Raw genomic sequence first — 26578 nt, forward strand, 5'->3', positions numbered from 1 at the left:
TGAAATTTATCACTCAGTAAAGTAGTTACTACCAGGGCGTCCTTTAGTCGCTGTGTTTACTACTAGACTCACGTAAAATCGATATGATTCACAAAATCTTAATTTACGTGAAAAATCCCATAAAAATAGTTTCAAAATTTCTCGTGTATATATTTGTAAGTAAAATACACATCATAACTCCTTCCAATGTAAATCAGAATATTCTATCCGTAGCCGTCGCTCTTCAGAAACTAACATCAAATGAGCTTTCAAAAACAGATGCAAAATCTCGTCTACTGCATCTGGTCAGATACATAAATTAGTGCACGATGTTAACAGAACTTTAATTATCTCTTAAAAAGGAAGACACTTTTCAATAGGTCAATTTCATTTAATTAGATAAGCAGAGTCAGCGGGATTGAAAATCAGCATCAAACTAAATTTGTAGCATTAGCAAACGCCAAGAAATAATATCGAAACATCAATAGCAGCAAACATAATACAAACGTTCTCAAGTCTTGGCTCTTAGTTAAGTGGCCTAACACCATGTTAATGAACAAAAGTCAAAGAAACACGGGAATGCCCAATAGACTGAGTCGATTTGGAGTCATTTTTTAATTTTTCAAACCTTGGGGTATGAAAAGCTTCGTTTTGGTCTAAAACGCATGCATGTTTTTTCGCAGAATTTTTAAGTAACGTTTACATGAGCAAATTTGAACTTTTATTTTTGTATGGGATAATTTAATATTTTGTACTGAAAAATCGACATAAGTTTTGTTTCTTCTGTGAAAACGAGCCAGCTGATGGTTTCTGAGCAAATTTAAAAATTTTCTAAAGGAATTTTTCCGCTGAACAACTTTGTCGAAGTCCATCACTTCGCATTTTATTACACAAAAAAGTTATAAAGAGATGAATGGAGGTATGTGTTTTACCATTGAAAAATATAAAATTCAATTGACATCACTGCTGGGTCCCTAGCGAGGTATTGTATGACTAATTTTCATGCAATACTTCGTGAGGCTCCAGCAGTGATGTCAATTGAATTGATTGTCGATTAATACGAAATGAAGTTGCACTGATTCTTTCTTTTTAATAAATCGATAGAACAGGCTCCTAATAGCTAATCCAGATATTCCAAGTTTTTGTTAACTGATAACAAACTATTGAATTTTTCTAGGGGTAATATGAAAAACGGCAAAAACATACTTTAGGGGTCTTTCGAGTAAAAATTTCTGTATTTTTTTTTAGTTTCAAAATTAATGTTTTTTTCGTGTTAAAGATATTTAACGGCTGGGGTAGAAAGGTAAAAATGGATCAGTGATCCAAATACATTAACACTTATATCATATCATGAGGATGAGAAATCCTAATTTCTTAGTAATGAAATCAGTCCGTTAAATTTTGATTTGATTAAACAAGAAAAGACTACTTTCGTTTTTTTTTTTCAAAACATCTGATATTTTCGCCATCTATGATTTGCAATTTTTATATTATTTTTCATTCAAAAACTTTTTTTTATTCTCTGATATTGTAGATCTACAAAAGAAATAGTAATGATAAAAAAAATCGGAATATAATCTTTTGTGGTCGTAAATTATTCGCTTCCACTTAACCCACAATGACGCCTTTTCTGTGTGTGAATCGATTCAAAGATCCGAAAAAATCGTAGTAAATGTTAAGATAGAATCACATATCGAAAGTACGAATAAACCGAATCCTCGGGCCGATAGCCAAAACCGATATTCCGATAATGTGAATGTAAATACCATTCATATTCACGTGATGTAAATAAAAGTCACGTATGAGAAGAGTGCGAAATGAATGAAATTTGGGAACCAAAAGGAAATTAAAAAAAATCGGCGACTAGAAACTCTTATCTCTATTTTCATTTATTATACTATTGTTTTTAAGCGTTTGTCATAGTACAGCATATTGAAATTTAACTTGGCAAACAATGTTGCGAAAAATTGCACTGGTGATCCTTCTCATGACCAAGGTTTTTTTTAAATACGAGGTTCTTCGACTTTCACAGTAAGCAGCCGATGATTGAGCGGGGCTCTCAATGATTTTGTTCACTAACGTGAGATTATTTACTCAGCTTTTCTGTGGTTTGTTGATAACGAACTCATGAGTTCCGCAGTGGCATAGCCTGAATAGCCAAAATGGCTGAATCGGGAATTTGATATTTGGTAACACCTCCTGTATATACACACCTTGCTCATGACCCATTACAACCATCATGTCATGACCGAAATGTTGGAGATCGCAATGATCAATGACAGAATGGAAAAATCTTTCTTTACCAAAACAATCATTCATAGCATGCTTTCATTTCGAAAAAATCTTAAACTAACGACATGTGAGGAAAAAAAATGGGTCACTAGTCGCAATTTTTGGCTCATGACTATGAAATAATCACGTCCCTGGTTACAACGCATAACAACACTTTTCCCGTACATCGGTGGTGAGAAAATCTTTTGTATAACAGTTTCGAGCAGCAAAATTTCCATCATTTAACACTTTTTGACTGAGAGTGATAGAAAACACGATATTTTGCGACACCAAATTGAGCTGGAGTAGCAAAAGAGCATTCGGTGAATTTATTGCAAAACTAAGACGAAATATGTTGATGGAAAAAAGTTTTTCGACATTTAAAAGGGATTCTTTTAAATTAACACATTTGTCAAATTTGGTCTATCATGTTTAGTTTTGATGCTATGAAATTTTTTAATTTTAAAATATGTAATTTTATAATGAAATCAATCATTGATATTTGATTATTTAACAAATCTACATTCAAGAAAAATCTGTATCGGAATTCATTCATTATACTGCATTCAATTAAGGAATAATATTTTAAACACAATGATGCATGTAAAAGTAAAACTCTACAGTTTTAACAAATTTGATAAATATTATTACAAGTATTCCTGACATTACTGCAGACACTTAAAAAAAACTTGATTTGATTTCAAAAATTTGTTGAAACTTGTGAAACGATTAGATTTATGCTTTAAAAATGATTTAAAATTCAACTTGGTTTAAATCTTCTTCAAAATTCGTAAAACGAGGAAAAGTTAACAAATAGAATATTTCTATAAACTTTTCCGTAGAACTCAAAATTACTTGAAGTCTTGAGGGAAGTTGATTATTGATTTAAAACTTTAATTTTAAAATTTTCTGTTTTTGTTTTGAATTTATGTTCAAAAAAATTTTCTGAATGATTTGAACCTATTTTCAAAAGTTATTTCAATAACAAAAGCTGATAGAAAAATTGCACATTTAGTTTCAGGGAACCTAAATTAATTAATATTTGCTTTCATTGTTTGCACCTCGTAAGAATTTCAATTTTGTAGGTTTGGGTACTTACTTACTTAATGATCCCGCGCCGATCCTCCGGTGCATAGGGCCGTGGTAAAAGACCTCCACTGTTGACGATCCGGAGCCAGCGTCTTCACCTGGTCCCAGTCAAGATTCTCGTCGACAGTTCGGATTTCAGCGGCTAGGCTTCGCCGCCACGAGTTTCTGGGCCTTGTTCTTCTTCGATGACCTTCTGGATTCCAGTCAAGCGCCTCTCTGCAAATCTCGTTTTCATCTTTTCGCAGCGTGTGCCCAATCCATCTCCACTTACGTTCCCGAATCTCGATTTCTAGCGCCCTTTGATGACACCGGCGATGTAATTCCTCATTCGAAATCCAGTTGCCAGGCCACCAAACGCGGATGATATTCCGCAGGCAGCGGTTTACAAATACTTGCAGTTTTCGCGTCGTCACCGCATATGTGCACCAAGTTTCGCACCCGTACAGCAATACGGATTTGACGTTTGAGTTGAAGATTCGGATTTTTGTTCGTAGAGAGATCTGGCGTGACCGCCAGATGTTTCGGAGACTCGCAAACGCAAATCGGGCCTTTCTGATCCGGGTTTCGATGTCTTTCCTGGTACCACCATCAGGCGTTATCTGGCTACCGAGATACTGGAAGCACTCCACTTTTTCAACTTGTTGCCCAGCTACCATGAAACTGGAGGGATTTCCTGTGTTGATCTCCATCGACTTGGTCTTTCCGACATTGACTTTGAGACCTGCTGCCTTGGAACTTTCGGTGAGGTCGTCGAGTTTGCTCTGCATGTCTTGTTGTGTTTGGGCGAGCAAAACAATATCGTCAGCCAGGTCAAGGTCGTTCAGTTGCTCCATCGTTGAAGGATTCCACGGCAATCCTCGGTTCGGTGCACAGTCGATTGATCCAGTCAGAATCTCATCCATTACGATGAGGAAAAGTAGCGGTGATAAGATACATCCTTGTCTCACTCCAGCAGTTACCGGGATTGGTTCGGACAAGACACCATCGTGCAAGACCTTGCACGAAAATGCCTCGTATTGTGCTTCGATGAGATGAACTAGTTACTCTGGGACCCCTCGTCGCCTTAGAGCCGCCCAGATGTTTTCATGGTTAAGTCGGTCGAATGCTTTTTCGAAATCAACGAACACCAGCAGAAGAGAGTCCTGGAATTCGTTGATTTGTTCCAGTATGATTCGTAGCGTTGTGATGTGGTCCACACATGATCGTCCGGATCGGAATCCAGCTTGTTGCCGTCGGAGTGTAGCGTCGATTTTCTCCTGGATCCTGTTCAGGATCACTTTGCAGAGTACTTTGAAGGTTGTACAGATCAACGTTATGCCTCGCCAGTTACCGCACTCTGTCAGGTCTCCTTTCTTCGGGACCTTTACGAGGATACCCTGCATCCAGTCGGCCGGGAATGTTGCAGTATCCCAGATGTCAGCGAAAAGACGGTGCAACATTTGTGCTGATAGGGCAGGGTCGGCTTTCAGCATTTCAGCAGGGATGCAATCGATCCCAGGTGCTTTGTTGGATTTCATGTTTTTGATTGCCGCTTCTATTTCAGCCAGCGAGGGCGCTTCCGAGTTGACGCCATTTATGCGACTTACTGTTGGCGCTTCAAGCTGTTGGTTCTGTTGGCCATCGCTATTCGTGACTCGGAAGAGTTGTTCGAAGTGCTCAGTCCATCGTTTGAGCTGATCTGTTCGATCGGTCAATAACTGACCTGCTCGGTCTTTTAGCGGCATTCTTGCATTAGGGTTTGGGTAATTTAACAAAACCTATTGAATGTGAAAAAAAAAACAAGAACACAAAATAAAATAGAGTCTGAAATTGTTTTTTTTTTAAGAATATTTCATTTCAGCTTAATATTTGTAATGACATAATCGATTTTTTGTAAATCCAAATGTTTAGTAATAGAGAAGAAAGTTCTTGGTTTCAAATTGTTCTTTCCTAATCCTGATAATCATCTTTAGTGGTAAACACTAACAATAATTATTAGATGAATCAATTTGAAGAGGGGGGGGGAGGTTAAAGCCCTAACAACACCCTCCACACCCTCCCCCCCCCCCAAGTTCGTACGGCCTTGTGGTCTTAGAAATCAGGAGTGCAAAGAAATCGTTCGACCGGTTTTCGGAGCAATTTGACTTCGACTTTTCGAGAGATGTTTTCCGAAGAAAAGGGATAAGGGCATTGAGAACCCCATTGTTAGACTTAAATGTTATATTTTAAATTTTAATTTTAAGTAATCATTTGGATCAAGATGTGATCCGTTGATCGGAAATAAATATCAATTGTTATACATACCTCTTATTTCAAGATGATATGTTAATCTTCCAATTGCGCTGGGATTTCCGTGTCTTCATGGAGAACCATCTGGTAGCCAGGAACGACGACGAATATTTTTCTGGCTGTCGTGTAATTTTATGCCTCAACTTTAATCCGAAACCCAAACGGAAGCCATTCGAGAAGATGAACTGATGATATACCTAAGGCATGTTGTACGCCGTCGATTTATTTTTCAGCTAATACGCATATAGATTCGATAACTTTGAACTTCTGTAATCCTCTTGAACTCTGAAACCCCAAACAATCGAGTTCACTCGACAGCGCTTTTCCCTGATTCTAACCTTGAATCAGTTTATGGCGTATGGTACGATTACGATTAGCTACGGTTGTGGCTGCGGCTGCGGCTCGGTTTAACGCTTATGGTCCCGGAATTCCGCATGGCGCCCTCTCTAGAGACGATCGAGCAGAAAGTGAGTGCAAATGTGTAAGCGCCTTAACTATGCTTGTTTTTCTGATAAACCTAGCCGTAAAAATTGGCGTTAGAAACAGATTTGCAGCTTGGCTGCTGACTTTATTTATTAGAGAGCAGAGCTGTTTGGGTGGAAATTGGACTCGGACGGGCTACACAAGTGTAGATTATGTTTTAACTATTTAAACTTAAATCTTCTGATTTAGCTTCTCAACAGAAATCGTAATCATAGAGGAGAAAAAGCAACAACTGATAGTAACGTCATATGAACACTTCAAAATAATTTCAAAATATTTATAATAACTGTAAAGAATCTACCTACACCCGAACAAATCATGTAAACGCTTGAGTGACGTGTTTCTGCGAGTGTGATTAATGTGTAGGATGTCTCGTGCCTGTAATATTTTTTATCGTGTTAATTTTTTTTTTATCCTCAACCTTAGACATGCAAGTTGTGATCGTACAGAATCAAGGTTTTGATTTATGACATCGAAACATATGTATGCTGGCCCAAGTTCAAATAAAAACAACAACGACAACCGGGCAAGGTGGCAACAAGTAGGAACGCGTGTGTGTGTGTTTCCGCAGGAATTTTTTCCTCCGATCTTGCAGGTCCGGTCCGCTGGAATCTTGTAAGCGATTTGCACCGTTTTGTTATTATCGTTTTGGCTGAAATCCGCAACGGCCGGTCGCAGATTCGTGTCGCTGCTGGAAGATTAACCGATGCGATAAGCTTGCGGTAATCTTGCCTGCATCTGGGAACATTTGTCATGCGAAAACACGGAACAGTAAGGATGTTGGATGTCAAGGTCGACCCCTCCCCTCCTTCGGATGATTATCTGGTGCGCCAGAAGATTGCGGGTTAAACATCGATGAAGATCTTGTATTTTAGGGGTACATGATACCAACTTAAAAGTCAAATTGATAAACTTTTCCAAAATAAGATAGTAAAGTATGCAATACAGTTCAACGCACTAAGTAGTATGGGAACCAGCGTGGCCAGATCTACGTATTTTTTAAAACTTCCCCTAATCTACGGATCGATGGTCGAAACTGCAGATTTTCACCATTTTCTGGGAATTTTCTTCGTATTATCGATTAACAAAAATTTAATCCGATGACTCAAAAAAAAATCATCACCGAAATTGGTATGCTTTTCGTATTTCATCACATCTACAGATTCGGGAGTTTTGCATTCTGGTCAGAGCACTGAAATTAAGTTAAAGTCCAGTCAATAAATTACAACCACGCTTTAAATTACATTTAGTTTATCATCCAGGAATTGATCTAGAGCTCGCTGTCTGTGTGGGTGGGTAACTTTATACATTTTTGAAAATCAAGAACGTAAATATCTGGTGAAAATCTGTTACAGAACCTTCCTGTGAAAACAATTACAAAGTATGTAAAATTGGATATGATGGCGTTGTGCTTCCCACTCGCACCAGCAGAAATTGACAATCATCGGTCAGTCTTATCAGCATCCTGCTTTGGTAAATATAAAAACATTAAATTTGTGTGCGTCCCCAGCAAACATCGAAATCGCATTAAAAATGATAACTCAAGTCATTAAAAACGTTACTGCGATACGTAATTCCAACTAACGCAAGTAAAAGCACGAAAAAGGCCTTGATAATCGTTACTCGAAGTCGTTACTTTATTGCAGATTTGCTCCATGTTTTCATAGCTTAACTTCAAATTTGATCCTTATTGAGTTTTTTTTAAATCAGGACATTTTAAAGAACATTTTTCAAATATCAGGAGGACAATTCAAGGGTTTTTCTAAACGGTCCTCGAAAATAAGGACAAATTCTTAAACATCAGAACACCTGGCATCTCTTATCAAAGCTCCGAAAAAAATCACAGTGTAATACTTCCATTTCTGTCGTCAGATAGAGCTATTCGTGTCTCCCGTTTTCTCGTTAAGTGGTGTAGATCGGTTAAATTATATCTGGTTAAATCAACGATATACAGTGTCGGACAATAGAATAGGACCACAGCTCAATCCAAAACAGAAAGTGACAAAACTTTGAGAAAAAAAATTCCATTTAGTGCATCAAACCGTTTACAAATTGTATATTTCATTCTTCGAAGAAATTAAAATCATCCGTAGTTGAAACAATTCTCCTTTATTTGAAAATGCGTTTTAAGCATACTTACTGACTAAAATAACGCGACATAAAATAGGACCGCTTTAGAATTCATGGTAAAAAAAAATTGAAAAAAGGAAATTCATACCGTGATCGATTTGCAGGGTAGTACTTGGTGGTATAACCCTTATTACGCATCACTTCTCGCACTCGGTTTGGCATCGACTCCACCAGCTTTTGGCACGTCCTCACCGGGATAGCGTACCACGCCGCCTGGATTCTCTCCCACAGCTGCTGCTTGTTATTTGATTTTTCGGTGTACACCTTACGTTTAACTATTTCCCATAGGTTCTCTATGGGATTGAGATCAGGGGACTGTGCTGGCCACACCATAACGTCTACCTTATTATCCTGGAACCACTTTTTAACCATTATAGCGGTATGTTTGGGGTCGTTGTCCTGCTGGGACTGCCACTTTAGGAGCATCTCCCACTCGGCGTGTGGCAGCATTACTTCCCGAAGTATCTGGGCGTAGAGATGCTGGTCCATAATCCGGTCGATCTAGTACAAGGGACCCACCCCGTATCAAGAAAAGCAACCCCACACCATGATGCTACCTCCTCCATGTTTGAATGTTTTATTTGTATACTGGGGCGATGGACTCAACTCTTTCCGTCCGAGCCGATGAGCTTCCGGGGACTTTTTCCTCCTAGTCCCTTCTCCACCAACCGTCGCTGAACCGTCCGGGAACTCACAGATAAGTTCAGCTCGTCTCTGATCTGCTTGGATGCTTTGAAAGGGTCCTTTTGCGAGGCCCGCTTGATTGCCGAATCGTCCTTCGGCGTCGTTTTGCGGGGGCGGCCGATCAGTTCCCGTTTACCGGTGCTGTGAAGCGCGTTGAAAACGAAAGTTTTCGAACTTCCTAAGTAGTCGGCAATCTCGCGTTGGCTTTTGCCAGCCTTGTACAGATCCCGGATGATCGCTCGCTGGACCTCCGTGCAGTGCTGTGCCCGACCCATCGCTTTTTCGCTGAAAACAGAGTAGGAGGAAGGGAATCTTTTTTTTGTTTATTTTCATGATTTACATGATTAATTTTATGGGAAATACTTACCAGGACACGAAAATGGGCAAACAACACCAAAAACAACACAACACCTTTTCTTCAAATCTAGAGTGCTGAAAATGCCGGAACAGTCGAACCGATAAGCTGGTCTTATTTTATGACGCGACTTTCTTCACCCTCTTGTAGTATCCTTGCTAAACGCCACTTATTTAACCCGTTCGCAAAGCAACTCGATCGATTAACATCACTTCGAAAACTGACGATTTTCGGGTTCACCAAATTTTTCTTCGTTATGCGCTAGAGCGAGAGTTGCTTTCCGTTCTCTCGCAATCCACACGAAGATTGTCTTCAGCACAATCCAAAAGTCGCTCCCTCCCAGCGTTGCCAGATTGAAAACCGCTTATGTCCGTAGATTTTACGAAAATCGAAAAACGTACTGATTTCGGCAAAAAAAACTTGATGACCTTTATTTTTGTCGTCAGGTAGCCCGCACGATCCCCGTTATCTTCTTCCCAAGACACCCAAAAGATTCCCTTTATCGTTTTTGGATTATTAATGAACGATTATACTAATCGTTTTTTCATGAAATGGAATCGTTTAGACACAAATAACGATACAGGGAACGGGTTGTTAAGTAAACAAACGATTCATTTTTTTGCTTTTTTCTATTCGCTCTGAAGCAAACTGTATCATACGTGGAATCTTTCCTGAATGATTGTCTCATAAGAAAAATAACGATACAGCATATCGTGAAGTGTTGATAAAAAGATCAAAATTAATAATTTTTGTTCGATTTTCAGAATTAATTAAAACATTTTGTCAATTTATTTCATTCATTTATTTTATTTTACATACTTATCAATCACGGAATATCACCTTCCAATATTCCGCAGCACCTTCCAATATTCAGCATCTTCCGGATGTTCCGAATAACGCCTTCCGGATTATGTGAGTAGCAGCATCGGCATGGGTGTTGCTTGCACTGATCTGATTTGGCCATCTTGAGGAAGTAACTGCTCGTCGCTGGTCGTCGTTGCTTCAATCCTCCAGTTGCGGTTTCTTTTTACTGCTGCTGCACTTCCGGCCGATTCTCACCCTACCAGCTTCGCGCTGCTGCTACGATGGTGTTGCTTCCAGCTTATTTTGGCTGCAGGGTTTTTCCTCCGAACCTGAATAAATGTCCAAATAAGACAAATGAGTTAGAAAGAATCATTCTAAAACGAACTTTTTTCACATGCTTGAACTTACCTCTAATCTTGCGCTGTTTTGATTCCTCGGAGGCCTGGATCTGGTCACAATCACAACCCGTCAAATTTACGCGAACTCTATTTGCTCGAAGTATTTGTTTTTTTTTTCACCGAAATCCGACCGCGTGTTGTCTGACAGCAGAAAACGGGAAGCGTGTTGCAAAAATAATCATTTTATTTTCAAAACTATTCATTGTATCTTTAAGAAATAATTTTTAATCATTTCAACGCGTTGCAAAAATAATCAATTTATTTCTTAGAATATTAATTGTATCTTTCATAAATAATATTATATCCGTTTTAGCAAATGCACATTGAGCCGAGACACACCATGGAACGTTACTATTAATGTAATCAGAACGGAATAATATGGAAGATATGGAGTATCGTATTTAGCTATGCGGGAGAATATTCATTTATCCGCGCAGAATCCCTTGAATTTATTCGATTATCCGTAGAAAATCCGTAGGAAATGCTGAAAATCCGTAGATTTCGAGGTATCGATCCGTAGCTCCGTAGAAATGTTGAAAATCCGTAGAACTACGGAGAAATCCGTAGATCTGGCAAGGCTGCTCCCTCCGCTCAATCTAATGAGTGGAGTGAACGGTATCGCAAATGGAAGTTCAGTTTTTTTCTATTCCGTCCTTTTCATACCCGACTGGCAGTCGTTACTGCGACGTACAGTAAGGTGAGGGAAGCGTTACTGAACTGAAATAATAAACCATTTACTTTTAACGTGAATTATTTTATTTATTCATCTTATACTCTACACCTCTGACAGCTTTCTGATCGAGTAGAACAAACGGGTTGCTTTGATTGCAACAAACGTGCAGTATACAAAGTTGGCATACTACAATAAGTGCTTGTCGCTAGGTGTCGCATATTTTTATATTCGAATTGGCAGTTTAAAGGTGATTTGAATATTTTGCATTAGAGCATTCTATTGTCCGTGTATTCTATTGTAGCTTTGGTGTTAATCTTGTAATCCAGTAGTGTCCAGTCAAGTTTTGTCACAGCAAGATCCTGCAAATGTTTAACTAAATTTTAATAAAAAAAAATCCAAAACACTGTTTTTTTTAAAAAGGAAAACATAGGGGAGATAAGGGCATAATGGCCACCTTAATGAAAACGCTTATTTAACCATAGAAAACAGCTATAATATGTGAATAACATCATTTTTTCGTGTTCGAACACTAAAATAGTTTATTTTCTAGCTGGCTGAAACTTGAAAAACTAGATAAAAACGTTTAAAAATGCATTTAAAAAAAATTTGCCAAAAGATGAAAACAGTCTCTGTAGGGGCATATTTAGAACCTACCCCCCCCCCCCCTCCCCCCTCCCCATGGGCAGTATAATCACCTTTAATCGGGGCACGATGAGCGTTTTCTGCCGGGGAACAAAATAATCTAGGTCTGTTTGTAGAATACAAACAATTTACACACGCTCATACATTATGCTCCTGGTACTTTGTTTGGCGGATGATGCAACTAGCCGTATAATATTACAATCAAAAAAATCGATCATGAATGGTAAATGGAAAAAATCACCTCGAAGAGAAATCGAATTCTAGTCTTTTGATTACCTCTCCGACACCTTACCAACAGGAAAAATAGTCAGATGTAAACAAGTCAAGCTGTAGCTCTATCGTTCAGTTGACTACATCGAGTTGAATTGGCTGCTAGATTATACTGCAGAACACGCTCATCGTACCCCGATTAAAAGTGCTCTGTTCACCCCGAGCCAACAAATTTAAGTAAAAACGTGTTTTAAAATTGATTAAAGTAAAAAATCAAAAATTTTATGATGGTGAAAATTGTGAAACAATGTGTACATCATGTTGCAATGCGTACATTAAAGATCAAGATGATATAAAGATCATAGGAGCTTATTTCGTGGTGTTCAAATATTATGATATTTTCGCCACTTGAGAACCTAGCTGGGTTTTTTTTTCTAAATATTTCTGTGAAGATGATAAGCCACAAACAAAGCTTCAATCTCTTATCGAAAAAGATCCAAAATAAGTGTTTTAAGAAGCAAATATTTGTTATTTCTTTGTGATAGAGAAAAACAGAAGAACCGCGCATGATATCATCCGAAAACAATTCCTTCATGTTGTAAAATCAATCCAAACACTCACTTGGTGTAATCGGTCCTGCAGTAAACCTGCCGATCCCGGAAGAAGCAAGATGGTTGCCGTTCCAGTACTGTCCGGCAAACGGAACACCGTAGACAGGTTCCATGCCAGGAGCAGCCGTCCACCTCAAACAGGTACTTATCGGCTATCGGTTCCCCGCAGGCGGTACAGCTCCGCAGTTCAGTCTGAAAATAAATCGATAAGAAAGATTATTGATTAGAAGTTAAATTAGGTAGAAAACATGCAAAACACTGACTTCCGAAATTTTCTAATTTAAGTTGGGAACCAGGATTTGTGGTAGTTCGAATCCCAGAAAAACTAAGATTTATGGTGAATTTATTCTGGACTCTTGAATAAAGACCCAACCCCTGTTAAAGTAACATTCAGGCATAAGACCGAAAAAACGTTTTCGTAATGCAATTTCATGTGAGACACCCCTAATTATGACAGTGGAGAATGATCATTTGAAAAAGGATCAAGGATTTTTACTTGTGATTTTCTGTTCAGGATTTCGGATATTTAAAGCAAACAAGCAAACGTTCAAACTGGCTCTAGCCAACGATATTTTATTGTCCAATTTCACTATTTGTATGACAAAGTCATTATGAAACAACCAACGGGCACATTCAACAAGCGCCATCTTTTACTTTCACCAAATCTGGATTCGCTGGAACATGACAGTCCAACATACACTGATTGTCGTAGGTCTCTCCGTCGCTCCCACAAACGGGATTCATATCGCCTTCGCAATGGCAATGGCTATGGTCATGATCATGACCACTTTGTTTCCCTTTGATGGCTAGAGTTCCGTCAAGGATAAAAATGGTCAACAAAACTGCCAAATGTTTCATTATGCTCTTCCGGTTCTGTTTTCACACAAGTTCACCTGACTATGCTGTTGGTACTAAGTGTATCGATTGGAATCGCCAAAGTTTTTATACAACGTCGATTAGTAACGAATGGCTGTTATCTGAAATTTTTGAGAATGCTTGCAAGTCACATTAAATCTAGAATCTGGTCCATGGCAAATTTCAATTCGACAAACGCTGATGGCGTAAAGATCATCGCATCGTTTGGAAGTTGATTGAGAACTCCAGCCTCAGATGCCTATTCGAAGCCTTTTCCAACTGTATGAATAAACCATATGAACTTAAGGGTTTGTGATATAGCTCAATTGGTAAGTCAGTTGCTTCCTGAGCCGACATCCGTGAGTTCGGTGTCGGTGTCGGTGTCGGTGAGCCGTTGTATCTTTTTTCGAAAAATTCATGATATTTATGGCTTATGCTCTTTCTTTCTTGGATACCTCTCTAATAATGCATGGATCTTTTTGAATCTGGTCGCACTGTTTATCATACCATAGCGCTCCTAGTAGTCGGATCTGGAATGTTTTGACAGTACTTTGTTCGGAAATGTTTCCTCTATCAGTGATGAAAATTTCATTACGATTCGTTTTGTTCCAAAAAGTTACACGTGATGGAAGCCGCGAGACGAAAATTAATTTTGGACACCCACGTCAAAAACCCGACGTGATTGGGTTCAAAAATCGCGAAATCTGTAAAGATGGTCAAATCAACCGTGTGCAGCGATCTTAAACGTTTTCGTGAGATGCATACTATCGATCGACAGGTTCATACTAGGGTGGTCGGATTTACCGGTTTTTTTCAAATTCGGTATTTCGGTATTTGTAATTTATAAAACCGATAAAACCGGTAAAACCGGTATTTTTCAAAGTATATCGAATTCATGAAAACGTTTCGTCTAATTGCAGTAGAAATGGCATAAAATGCTCAGAATTTATAACGCAATAGATTCAGTAACATTTCCAATAAAAGAAATGGTATTGTACCTTTAAATTATTTCGTTATCATAAATCTATCGTCATCCTCATAATAATCATAATATTTATCATGTTTATTTTGTTATTATAATTTCGATGTGAGGTTGCGGAAATTCTAGAAGTTTCATATTATTTTCAACGAATTTTAGTCCTATACTCTGTAAAACAGTATTCATATTTAAGAACAGATTTTATTAATAGTTTATATAGCCTTTAATGAAAATGATAAAAAAATTGGTATGCAAAAAGATTTTTCATCAAAACAACGACTTAACTAATAAATAAACAAAACTTAAAACACTGACACAAAGTTTTTGGTTGACTCACTCCCCGCAACCTAGGTCGTGATCGCAATAAGTTTGCGCTCCCAAAAATAAAACGAACAAATCGAAATAAAAATTCATGAAAAACCAGTCAAAATTCAGCAAAAATTAAGTTGTTTGGATCTAATCCATACGCTTTTTGTTGCTATAATACTGTTGCAAATTTATAAAAACTTTGTTACTGCTTTATCTGGAAAAAGAAAATGACAGAGAAAAACAACAGAGTTCCATCAATTACCTTGAAAATATTGACAAAAAAAATTATACAAACAGTCTAACATGTGAAGTTAGAATTGATGTAAACATGTGTTTAAATGCTGATTGCAGTCATTGTAAATTTGTACAGTCTTCAAATGATGTGGAGCGTTAGTTCGATAGCTGAACTGAAATGTGTAAAGTTCCATGAAAAAAGCTTTAATTCATAAAGTTTCATCGACAAGTTTTAGCAATATTCAAATCTCACATTAACCTTGCAGTAAGGTTTATTGAGCTTGGATTTTGAAGCTGATTGAACAAAATTTGAGTTAAAACGTTTAGCTGTGTCAATTTTAGAATGCCAAATAATGATAAAAAATTTACCGGAAATACCGGTTTTTTACCGTCCCAAAAGTCGGTATTCCGGTATTGAGAAAATGGACGGTTTTACCGGTTTTACCGGTTTCGGTAAAACCGGTTAGACCACCCTAGTTCATACCAAGCGTCATAGTGGACCTGTGAGTTTGTGACGTTGAGTGAGGCAGCAGACGATTCCGTTTGATTAATAGTAGATGTATTAAAAAAATCCTAGAATTACAATTCATTTGTGTGTTACTAATTGTGTTTACATAATCTTAATAATAACTTACGTTTATTGATTTTCCTGCTCTTCTTATCTCATTCAACTTCTCAACTCTTTCTAGCTGCTTATTAGTTTGCAAGCAGCAGTATCTGAAGGTAATGAAGTTGATTTAGTGATAGTATAATTACTTCTTCTTTCTAGGTTGTTCTTACAGGTGGTGTGTTCCAGGTAAGTATTTACGGTAAGTATTCTCCCCCACGGCAATATGATTTCAGATTTCACGGGTAAGTATGTTTGTGGTAATCAATTTGTGCTTTCATCTACTAATGAAATTTAGCAAATAAGTATTTTTCTACTAACCAAATAACACTATCATACCAACTGGTTTTAAACGCTTAGCGATCTTGTGGTATTGGCACTATTTCATTTACACACTGTGTGTTTCACCGGCGGACTACAATCTATGCAAATTAATGATAAATAATTAAATATTTCATTCAGTGAAGCTATTCAATTACCGATTCAGGCCTAAATATAATAAGATTTACAAACTTCTTGTACTTAACACAACGTGTTGATAATTTGCAATGGCTACTATCAATTTTTCTTGAGCAATGCTATGATGATCTCATTATTCTACGCCAATAATTGCGCCCTCTCAGAATGTCGACTGTCATTGAGTTCCCCGAGCTAAAGTGCTTTAGTAGAGACGCGACACTCCCCCGCAGTACGCCAACTAGTGGCTTACTCCCCCGCAATACAGCAACTAGTGGTTTACTTAATTCCGCGTCTAACATCTAGCACGGCGAGTTTAACAGCTGGTCGTTCGTATATTCCAGTCGCTGTTTGAATGATTGCAGCTCTCACTTGTTTATCTTTACCCTGAATTACAGATATCACTCTTCCTAAAGGCCAGCAGTTTCTTGGTAGATTCGGATCGACAACAACTACTATGTCATCGATTTCGATAGACTTCACCGGCGTTAGCCATTTGGATCGTCTTGTAATCTCCGGCAGGTAATCTCTCACCCAACGCTTCCAGAAGATGTTTGCTTCCACTTGGCATGTTCGCCACGTATTGTTAAGAGCTTTGCTGCTATCATCAAACAACGTTGCTGGTTTTAAACCGTTCGATGAACCTAGTAGGAAATGGTTTGGTGTCAGGACTGGTGACTCGGGATCTTCCATTTCAAGATGAGTCAAAGGCCTGGAATTTACCACGTTTTCTACTTCGTTCAATAGATTACGCAATACTTCATCAGTTGGTTGGTGTCGTGGACTTATTTGATTCAAATTTCGTTTAACAGTTTGAATCATGCGTTCCCAAGAACCGCCCATATGTGGAGATGCCGGTGGAATGAATGTCCAAGTTGTATCTGGACTAGAGATTTCCTGTATTATCATGTCTTGATTCAATTCTTTTAAAGCCAATAAAAGTTCTTTGCTTGCGCCGATCATATTCGTACCACGGTCGCTTACAATTTGTATTGGAATGCCTCTTCTCCCCATGAAATTTCTCAGTGCCATTATACACGATTGTGCCGATAATGAGTGTGCGATTTCAATATGAATAGCCCTAACTGTGAGACACGTTATTAGTACCCCCCAACGTTTTTCGGTGCTGCGCTTCACGGTGACGTTCAGTGGTCCAAAATAATCGACGCCTACATACGAAAATGGCCTGGCAAGCTGATTGTACTTTCTTGTAAAGGCTTGCTAGTTTCGGGATGATCCTGAAGCGTTGTTTAAGTTCGTTTAGCACTGTACGATGGTTACGGTGATAGAAGCGTACGTGATAGTGCTGAACTATAAGCCATGATATGTGACTATCCTTTGGTAGGATTATCGGGTTCTTGGTATCCATACTAGCAACATCACAAGCTCCAATGCGCGTCTTTGCTCTTAGAACACCTTCGCTGTCTAGAAAAGGCCAGAATTCGAAAAGATTACTTGTAGTTGGAAGGCCTTTTTGGGTAAGATCTTTGCAGGAGAGAATTTTTATCTCCATCGCAAAGTGTTCTTGCTGTGCTTGTCGAAACATACGTATTTCGCCTTGCTGTATCTCAGACCCTGATAGCGGTCCGAATAACGGTGCTGTCGCGTTAATCCCATTTTTTATGTTCTGTATATATCTGTTAAACATTGCTGAAGTTCTCCGAAGGTGGTTCCAACTCCCAAAGCGTGAGGAATCAAACAGTATTTTTGGTAAAGAGATATGTTCGTGACAGTATACGCTTTTTCTGAGTTCCTCCGTTGTTGGTTGCTGAAAGTTTCGTTCTACTGGCCACATTGCTTCATTTTGGTGTAAGAATTCCGGTCCATTAAACCAACGGCAGTCGTTGGTTAGCTCGGGAGGTTTTTGCCACTTGGTGCCTTCATCCGCGACGTTTTCTTCAGACGGAATCCATCTCCATTCCACAATTCGAGTAGTTTCCAAGATTTCACTCACGCGATGCCCTACGTACTGCGAGTATCGTCGATGGTCAGATCTGATCCAACAGAGTACATCACGAGAATCGCTCCAGAAGAAACGCTGATTGATGTTTAACGATAATGCCTTGCAAATGGAGGCTGTCAGTCGGGCTCCAATGACCGCAGCTTCTAACTCCATCCTTGGAATGGACAGAAACTTCAAAGGTGCGACTCGAGCTTTAGCGGCAACAATGGAGGTCGCAATCTTTCCGTGGTATTCGAAGCGTAGGTAGACTACCGCAGCGTAGCCTAGTTCGCTAGCGTCGACGAATGTGTGTAGCTGTACGATAGTGTCTGCCTCCAAGTTTATATTCGAGCGATAGCAACGAGGAACACTTACTGATTGCACTTTAGGGAGTACTGCCAACCACTGCAGCCAATTTTTGAAAATATTGCTAGGAATTTTCTCATCCCAATCGATTGAAGTGCGCCATACTTCTTGAAGAAGAATTTTTAGGTAAATCATAAGATTTGAGAGAAGCCCGAGAGGATCAAATACGGCCATCAACGTGCGTAATACCTGTCGCTTCGTCGGAACGCATTCGCCAGATAGGAGCTCTTTTTCATGTTTTGGGGACAATTTAAAAGTGAAGCTATCTGATATCGTGCACCACCACATACCAAGAACTTTTTCAGTGGATAACTCTGCATCATAGTTGAGATTCTTTTCGTTACCGCTCGTACCATTTAGTGCCTCCAAAACTTCCGGTGAATTAGATACCCAATTCCTCATTTCGAACCCAGCTTGAGCATGTATGTACCGAACTTCCTTTGCCAAGCAAATAGCTTCTTCCACTGTTTCTGTGGCTATGAGCATATCGTCTACATAGTGGTTTTCTATAATTGCTGATGCTGCTCGAGGATATTGTCCTGCATATTCCCTCGCGTTCATATTTTTGGCGAATTGTGCACAACTGGGCGAACAACATGCCCCAAATGTCATCACTTGCATGACATATTCGCTGATCTTAGAATCGTGTGGATTTTCTCTCCACAAAAACCGTTGACAGTGTTGGTCTTCCTCCGCTACAAGTACTTGATGGTACATTTCGCATATGTCACCACAAACCGCTATCCGATTTTCACGGAACCTAAACAGAACGTCAGTAAGAGAGGAATTCTGATCCGGTCCTGTTAAGAGTAGTGAATTCAGTGCTGTTCCGTGACTCTTAGCTGCGGCGTCCCACACGATGCGTATCTTCTTGGGTTTATTGGGATTGAACACTGGAAAAACTGGCAGATACCATACCCTTGGATTCTTGTCTTCAATTTCAGCTTCGGTGAGCTTGCGAATATAGCCTTTTAGAACGTAGTCTTTAACCTTATCGTAGAGAGATGCCTTAAGATCTGGATCTTTATTCATGCGTGTTTCGAGGCACGCATAACGGCGAAGAGCGAGCGATTTACTTTCTGGGAGCTGGAAATGGTCATACTTCCAAAGAAGTCGAGTTTCAAATCGTCCATCCTTTCTACGCTTCATGCTTTCTAGAAGTCTCCGTGCTCGAGTATCTTCCTTAGATTCCACAAGAGTTGTTGGTTTTGTGATACCTAACCCATCGATCGAGAAATATTTTTGCATGGCCTGGTGTAAAACTTCACATTGCTCACCCTGACATGAACATCTATGTGCTCCATGGTAGCCCAAAAACTGTTGTTGACCTAATTCTGCACCACCATATACGATCCAGCCAAGTCGTGTCTTTGTCGCCACTGGTTCATGCATTTTTCCTTCTCTGCCTTTCAGAACGTAACCAAGGTTTGCGTTGTTACTGCCGATAAGTATACGAGGTTGAACTCCTTCATAAGATTCAACCTGAATTCCTCTGAGGTGACTGTATCGTTTCCTCATTTCGTCCATATCTAAAGTCTGATGGAAGAGATCTAAATTTGAAACAGTGAGCACCTCTGGTAGGCGATAGCGTTTATGCATCTCGTTCACACCTGAGATTTCAATGGTAATATTTTCAGAATTCTCCTGTCGAGTTTTATTGCCAGTCCATCGTAAGCAGAGTGGTTCGACTTTCCCAGACACTCCTAGCTCCGAAGCAAGCGATGATCCCATCAAAGTTAGCGAAGATCCGTCATCTAGAAACGCGAATGTGTTTATCTTCCTGTTTGGGCCATATAACACGACTGGTACCACACGAAAAAGTGCCTGGTTTGAAGTGTAGTGATGGATGTTACAATCTCGATGAACGACAGAAGATTCTGGGTTTTGTTGAGTTGAACCCTGCGTATCCTTTGCGGGATTATGTAGAAGTGGATGGTGCTTATAAAGACAACCGTTTGTGCCACATATTCTCTGAGATTTGCAAGGCATTCTAGGGTGCTTACCAAGACATTTTTTACAGAAATAAAATTCATTAACTGCAGCCCAGCGGGCTTTATAACTCATCTCAATAAACCTTTTACACTTTTCCAGAGAATTACATTCACCTTTGCAAACGTTACAGGATTTAGGAGGAGTATTGGGCTGTCCACGATCAGGTTTACCCCAAGCATAGGCTGGTTGATCAATTTCATCTGGTTCCGAGTGGGCATTTAAAAAACCGGTTACTTTTCTTCCAACTTTGTTTGCGCTGGAGTCCTGGCAAGAGAGCATAGCAATTGGCGAAATTGTTTCAGCCAATTCGTACAACCAATCGCAAAAGGAAGTCAGTCTGGTATCAGCGATTAATCTCCTGTGCCTCGCCCAATCCACTTTAAACTGTGTCGGTAGTTTGTCCACTAATTCCCGCACAAGTTCGACGTTGTAAATATACTCGTCCATCTGACAAGCTACAATGGTAGCGCAGAGATTTTTCACTACTAACGCAAATTCAATCACCGTTTCGAGACGATCGGCACGGGGTGGTGGCGTGGACTGTATTCTGGATATCAGATTGTGAATTATCACTTCGGGACTTCCGAAAAGCATTTTGAGGGTTGACATTATGCACTCGACATTGGAAGGATGCATTAACATGCATTTTACAGCATCAAATGCTTTTCCGCGCAAGCTTTTCTGGAGTCGCAATAGATTTTCTTCTTGAGTGTACCCGCACATAGATGTAGTAGTGTAGAATGTAGATATAAAAAGTGGCCATTCTTCGGGAACACCGGTGAAGGTTGGCAGCTCTCGGGACGCAGCTTGGCGGGCTAATGCATGACTATTTGAAAAACTATTCAAATTATCGATATTTGCATGTGGAAAACCCGTAGTCCGTTGTGGGGTAGATTGCTGCACTGGAATGAAACTTTCCTTTCCCAAGTTTGGACGAGCATATGTATTTACCACGTACGGCTTTGGCTGCATTCGAGCAATCATTTGATTCAACGGGGCACTGTGCCTGTGAGTATTCTCATTTGCTTGCGCATCTTCGCTGCACTGCTGCTGAATACACGGGTTCTGTTGCTGTAGTGGGCGATATTCCATTCTAGCTTCGCGGGTGAATTCGGGGATTGAACGGTCCAACCAATCCTCCACTTTCTTCTTCGGTTCAGTTTCGGCTATCGATGTTGTAGATGACGAGTTGCTAGCTATTTCCTGCATGAGATCAAAGCGACGATTCAATATTTCCTTCTTCTTCTTATATTCCTCCTCGATGAGCCGTTCTTCTTCTTGTAGCTTCTGAAGGTCCAGCAACACCCGTCGTTGTCTCACTGATGACTTAGTCGAGCTCGGCGCCTTCTGATTCTGTTGATCCGTAGAACCCATAAACTGATTGTTACGATGATCGTTAGCTTGCATGGAGGCGATTGTTTCCGTAGCTGTCGAAACTCGGGGAATGATTCCAGATGTCGTGCGTGAGCCTACTAACACGTTAGTGGTTGTGGCGATGGCAGTTGATTTATTGGATGTGTGATACTCGTAGGACGGATTGGCACTGTTGAATTCAGCACTGCACATGGTTGGCACTAACTGAGAAGGGGGGTATGTATTCATAAGATCGAACGTGCTCGCGGGCATAGATGTGTACGTAAGAACGTTTGGGGGAATGTTTGTTATTGGTACGGTCAAAAATCGCGAATTGTCCGAGGAAACAACCGTATTTGATAATGAATCAATTTCTATTGAAGGCTTAGTTGACAATACAGGAATATCTCTTATAAAACTAACATGCTTTTGGGTTATTTTACTGTTTTCACAACTGGTGCACCTCCAGCTGATGTCAGCTACAGCTTCTGTGACACCCGCGCACTTAAAATGATGCCATCGGTCGCAGTCGTCACATTGCACCATTGCATCAGTGTCTAAACCACCACAAGTTGGACAGTGTTTGTTTGCGTTCTTACCAGAGTTAGATGACGGAAGTTCTTTTCCCTTTGACTTAGTTCCTTTTTTTGGTAGAACATCTGTGGGTTCAAGGGAGCAACCCAAGCAACCAAAAGTTCGAATATCACTTAAGGAACGAACTAATAAGTTCATATACAGCTGTACAAAAGTTCTGTGGAACTTTTTTGCTGTTCAAAATGCTTTTTCGAGGTCCATGGAACTTCATTCTTTATCAAGTTCAGCCAATACTCAAAAAAAGCTTTAAAGTACTGTTTTGGTTTCTGTTTCTACTTTTTGGGAACTTTAAAGTTTGTATGGAGAAAAACAATCTACTTGTTACGTACTTCTTATTTTTTTCAAAAATCAAGTAGCTATCAAAGGGTTGCAAGTCTTTTTGTACAGCTCAATAGTTCGTTAAAAGTCTCTGTTGTACTATTTTGTAAACTTGAAGGTTTTAATTAGTTCCAACGGGCGTTCAAAAGCAACTTCGTATTATAGAAACTTTGAAGTACCTAGATTTAAAGGCTAAAATCTACTTTTTTCGAACTTCAACACGTGTTTGCGTAAATAAACACATCGTTACTTGGGAAACAGCTATATGAAGTACACATTAAGTTCCGGAAGAACTTTTTAACAGCTTGAAAGTGGGAATTAAGTAGAAATAAAGAACCTGAAAGTCGTTTTAAAGAAAATCATCACATCGAGTAAAATCGTTGCCTACTCATGATGTTCATATAGGGCAATAAGTATGGATCTCAACTTTCAAACGGTGAGCTCGGGTTCGAGGCTTGGTAAGAACATGTTTTTTAAATGTAATGTGAGTTAGTAACAAATATAGTTGATTAATATGAATCAAAATAGCAGACTTGAGAAGGCAATTGAAGGAGCGGAAGAGTAATTTTTTCGATTTTTTATGCTGCTCATAAAGTGGATTTTGAAGCTGGTTAGAAGTTGTTTGACGATTTATGCGAACTTTTTGTCAACTTTAAAGTTCGTTTAACTACTTAAAAATTGAGCTGAAAAGAAGTTATATTAGCACACTCGATTAAGCTGATGAAACCTGATAGAGGAATGTTATCCGAACTTTTGGTTGCTTGGGAAGTGTTGCAGATCCACACACGGGAAAGTGCATCGTCCGAAGCACCCACACATTGGAAGTGAAACCATATACCGCATCTGTTACACTGCAGCATACTTGTTGTCGAACCCGGAAAACGACACGCCGTACCAATACAGGTCATCGTTGGAGTTTTCATAGGACTTCGGCCTCGTTTTGGAACAGCTCAAATTGTTGCCTTCTCATTCTGGGCGGAGGATGATTTCTTCATCGTTTTTAGAACTGTAAACGATTTTTTTAATGTGAGTTTGTGACGTTGAGTGAGGCAGCAGACGATTCCGTTTGATTAATAGTAGATGTATTAAAAAAATCCTAGAATTACAATTCATTTGTGTGTTACTAATTGTGTTTACATAATCTTAATAATAACTTACGTTTATTGATTTTCCTGCTCTTCTTATCTCATTCAACTTCTCAACTCTTTCTAGCTGCTTATTAGTTTGCAAGCAGCAGTATCTGAAGGTAATGAAGTTGATTTAGTGATAGTATAATTACTTCTTCTTTCTAGGTTGTTCTTACAGGTGGTGTGTTCCAGGTAAGTATTTACGGTAAGTATTCTCCCCCACGGCAATATGATTTCAGATTTCACGGGTAAGTATGTTTGTGGTAATCAATTTGTGCTTTCATCTACTAATGAAATTTAGCAAATAAGTATTTTTCTACTAACCAAATAACACTATCATACCAACTGGTTTTAAACGCTTAGCGATCTTGTGGTATTGGCACTATTTCATTTACACACTGTGTGTTTCACCGGCGGACTACAATCTATGCAAATTAATGATAAATAATTAAATATTTCATTCAGTGAAGCTATTAAATTACCGATTCAGGCCTAAATATAATAAGATTTACAAACTTCTTGTACTTAACACAACGTGTTGATAATTTGCAATGGCTACTATCAATTTTTCTTGAGCAATGCTATGATGATCTCATTATTCTACGCCAATAATTGCGCCTTCTCAGAATGTCGACTGTCATTGAGTTCCCCGAGCTAAAGTGCTTTAGTAGAGACGCGACAGGACCTAAGGATCAAAAACTGCATTTGAAGGTGTGGAGAACGATCAAGTTAAACCCAGGGCAGCCGGACTATGACATCGCCAAGAAATTCAAAGCAGGATTCGTCTGCGCGAAGGAATACAATCTTATCGGGCCAGTAAGCAACCAAACCGGCCTTGAAGCAGAATGTAGTAGCCAAAGGACGGGCCCGGGAGTTATACAACAAGGTTCTAACGAAGTACGTTGGATGCTTCCTCATGGATGACGAAATGTACGTAAAAATGAATTTTGGACGGCTTCCTGGCCAAAAATTTTACAAAGCCACTGATCGGTGTGATGTCTCCGCCAAGTTCATATTCGTATTTGCCGATAAGTTTGCAAGAAAGTGTTTGATCTGGGAAGGCATTTGCAGCTGCGGACGAAAAACCCCGGTTTTTGTGAACAACAAGACCGTGGACTCCGAAATGTACAAGGAGCAAGTCCAAATTGTTGTTGTGTGAACTTTATGAGCTGATGAGTTCGCGAACTATTTTTAAAATGGTTGTTCGTTTGATTCTTGACCGGCCTTGAACCATCCCCGATCGTTGCCCTCGTTCTTCGCTTCGCTTCGCCTTACGTTTTCGCCACTCCGCTCTACGTTTGTGGCTCACATCTCTTAGAGTTCCTCTGGTGGCGGGTTGTAAAACGAACTGTTTCGCCGTGTTGTTCGCCGGGTTAGGGTGGCTTGGTGAATTGCCTCGCCAAGGGGAAACCCTTAACCCCACTGACCACCACTGCAGCATTATTTAGTTAATCTACAGCAAGATCACTGCGACCTCCTTCGAATGACTAGCAACGCTTACAAATGACAGAGACCGCTTGTCTAATTACAACAAAGTCACAATCGATGGCAACGAGCTAGAGATAATCGATGACATTGTCGGCTCACTTGTGACCACAGACAATGATACCAGCCGTGAGATCCGGCGGCGAATGATCAGTGAAAGTCGTGCCTAGTATCAACTCCACAATCTACTGCGGTCGAGAAGACTTACCCCTCGCACGAAGTGTAACCTGTAGACCGCTGTGCTGTGCTCATTAGACCGGTTATCCTCTAAGGGTACGAGACGAGGATAATGCCCACGAGCTCGCTAAAAGTTGCCAAATCAACCGTTACAAATGTAATTAAAGTGTTTGGGGAACTGTTGTCGACAGCCAGGAAGTCAGGATCGGGGAAAATCGAAAACCGGAAGCCGCGAAGACGACAAAGATAGTTGCCGGTAGTTTCAAGCGAAACCCTTACCTCTCTCTCCGAGATGCCGCAAATAAGCTGTGTGTATCGTCTACAACCGTGCATCGAGCCAAAAAACGAGCCGGACTATCGACTTACAAGAAGGTAGTGACTCCGAATCGCGATGATAAACAAAATACGACGGCCAAAGCGCGATTCCGGAGGCTGTACATGACAATACTGACGAAGTTTGACTGCGTGGTAATGGACGACGAAACCTACGTCAAAGCCGACTACAAGCAGCTTCCGGGACAGGAGTTTTATACGGCAAAAGGAAGGGGAAAGGTAGCAGATATTTTCAAGCACATGAAACTGTCAAAGTTCGCGAAGAAATATCTGGTTTGGCAAGCCATCTGTACCTGTGGCTTGAAAAGCAGCATTTTCATAGCTTCCGGGACTGTCAACCAAGAAATTTACGTGAAAGAGTGTTTGAATAAACGTCTGCTCCCTTTTCTGAAGAAACACGGTTGTTCCGTACTGTTTTGGCCAGATTTGGCATGTTGCCATTACGGTAAAAAGGCCATGGAGTGGTACGCCGCCAACAACGTGCAGGTGGTTCCCAAGGACAAGAACCCTCCCAACACGCCAGAGGTCCGCCCAATTGAGAAATACTGGGCTATTGTCAAGCGGAACCTAAAGAAGACCAAAAAAAAAACTGTTAAGGACGAGCAGCAGTTCAAAGGAAACTGGCTTTCTGCGGCGACGAAGGTGGACAAGGTGGCTGTACAAAATCTGATGGCAGCGGTTAAGCGTAAGGCCCGGCAATTCGGATTTGGAAAAGCGGAAGCCTAACTGAATATTTTTCCTGAATTATTAAACTTATAAAAGAAATTTAATTTGATTTTTTAGATAAACGATTTCACCGATTTACACGCGTTTTCCCTAGACCAAATTTTGACCGTATCACCCTTTATCCAGAA

General features: G+C 39.8%; 1 protein-coding gene across 1 annotated transcript in view; it reads right to left on the reverse strand.

The window, feature by feature from the left end:
* LOC129752602 (LIM/homeobox protein Awh) overlaps nucleotides 1–26578 on the reverse strand; it is a 257831-nt gene that overhangs the window by 50816 nt on the left and 180437 nt on the right. The window contains exon 2 of the mRNA XM_055748377.1: nucleotides 12608–12789. Coding sequence (XP_055604352.1) covers nucleotides 12608–12789 — 182 coding nt within the window. The remainder of the gene's footprint in view (nucleotides 1–12607; nucleotides 12790–26578) is intronic.

The sequence above is a fragment of the Uranotaenia lowii genome, chromosome 3, assembly GCF_029784155.1.
Source record: "Uranotaenia lowii strain MFRU-FL chromosome 3, ASM2978415v1, whole genome shotgun sequence".
Classification (NCBI taxonomy): Eukaryota; Metazoa; Arthropoda; class Insecta; order Diptera; family Culicidae; genus Uranotaenia; species Uranotaenia lowii.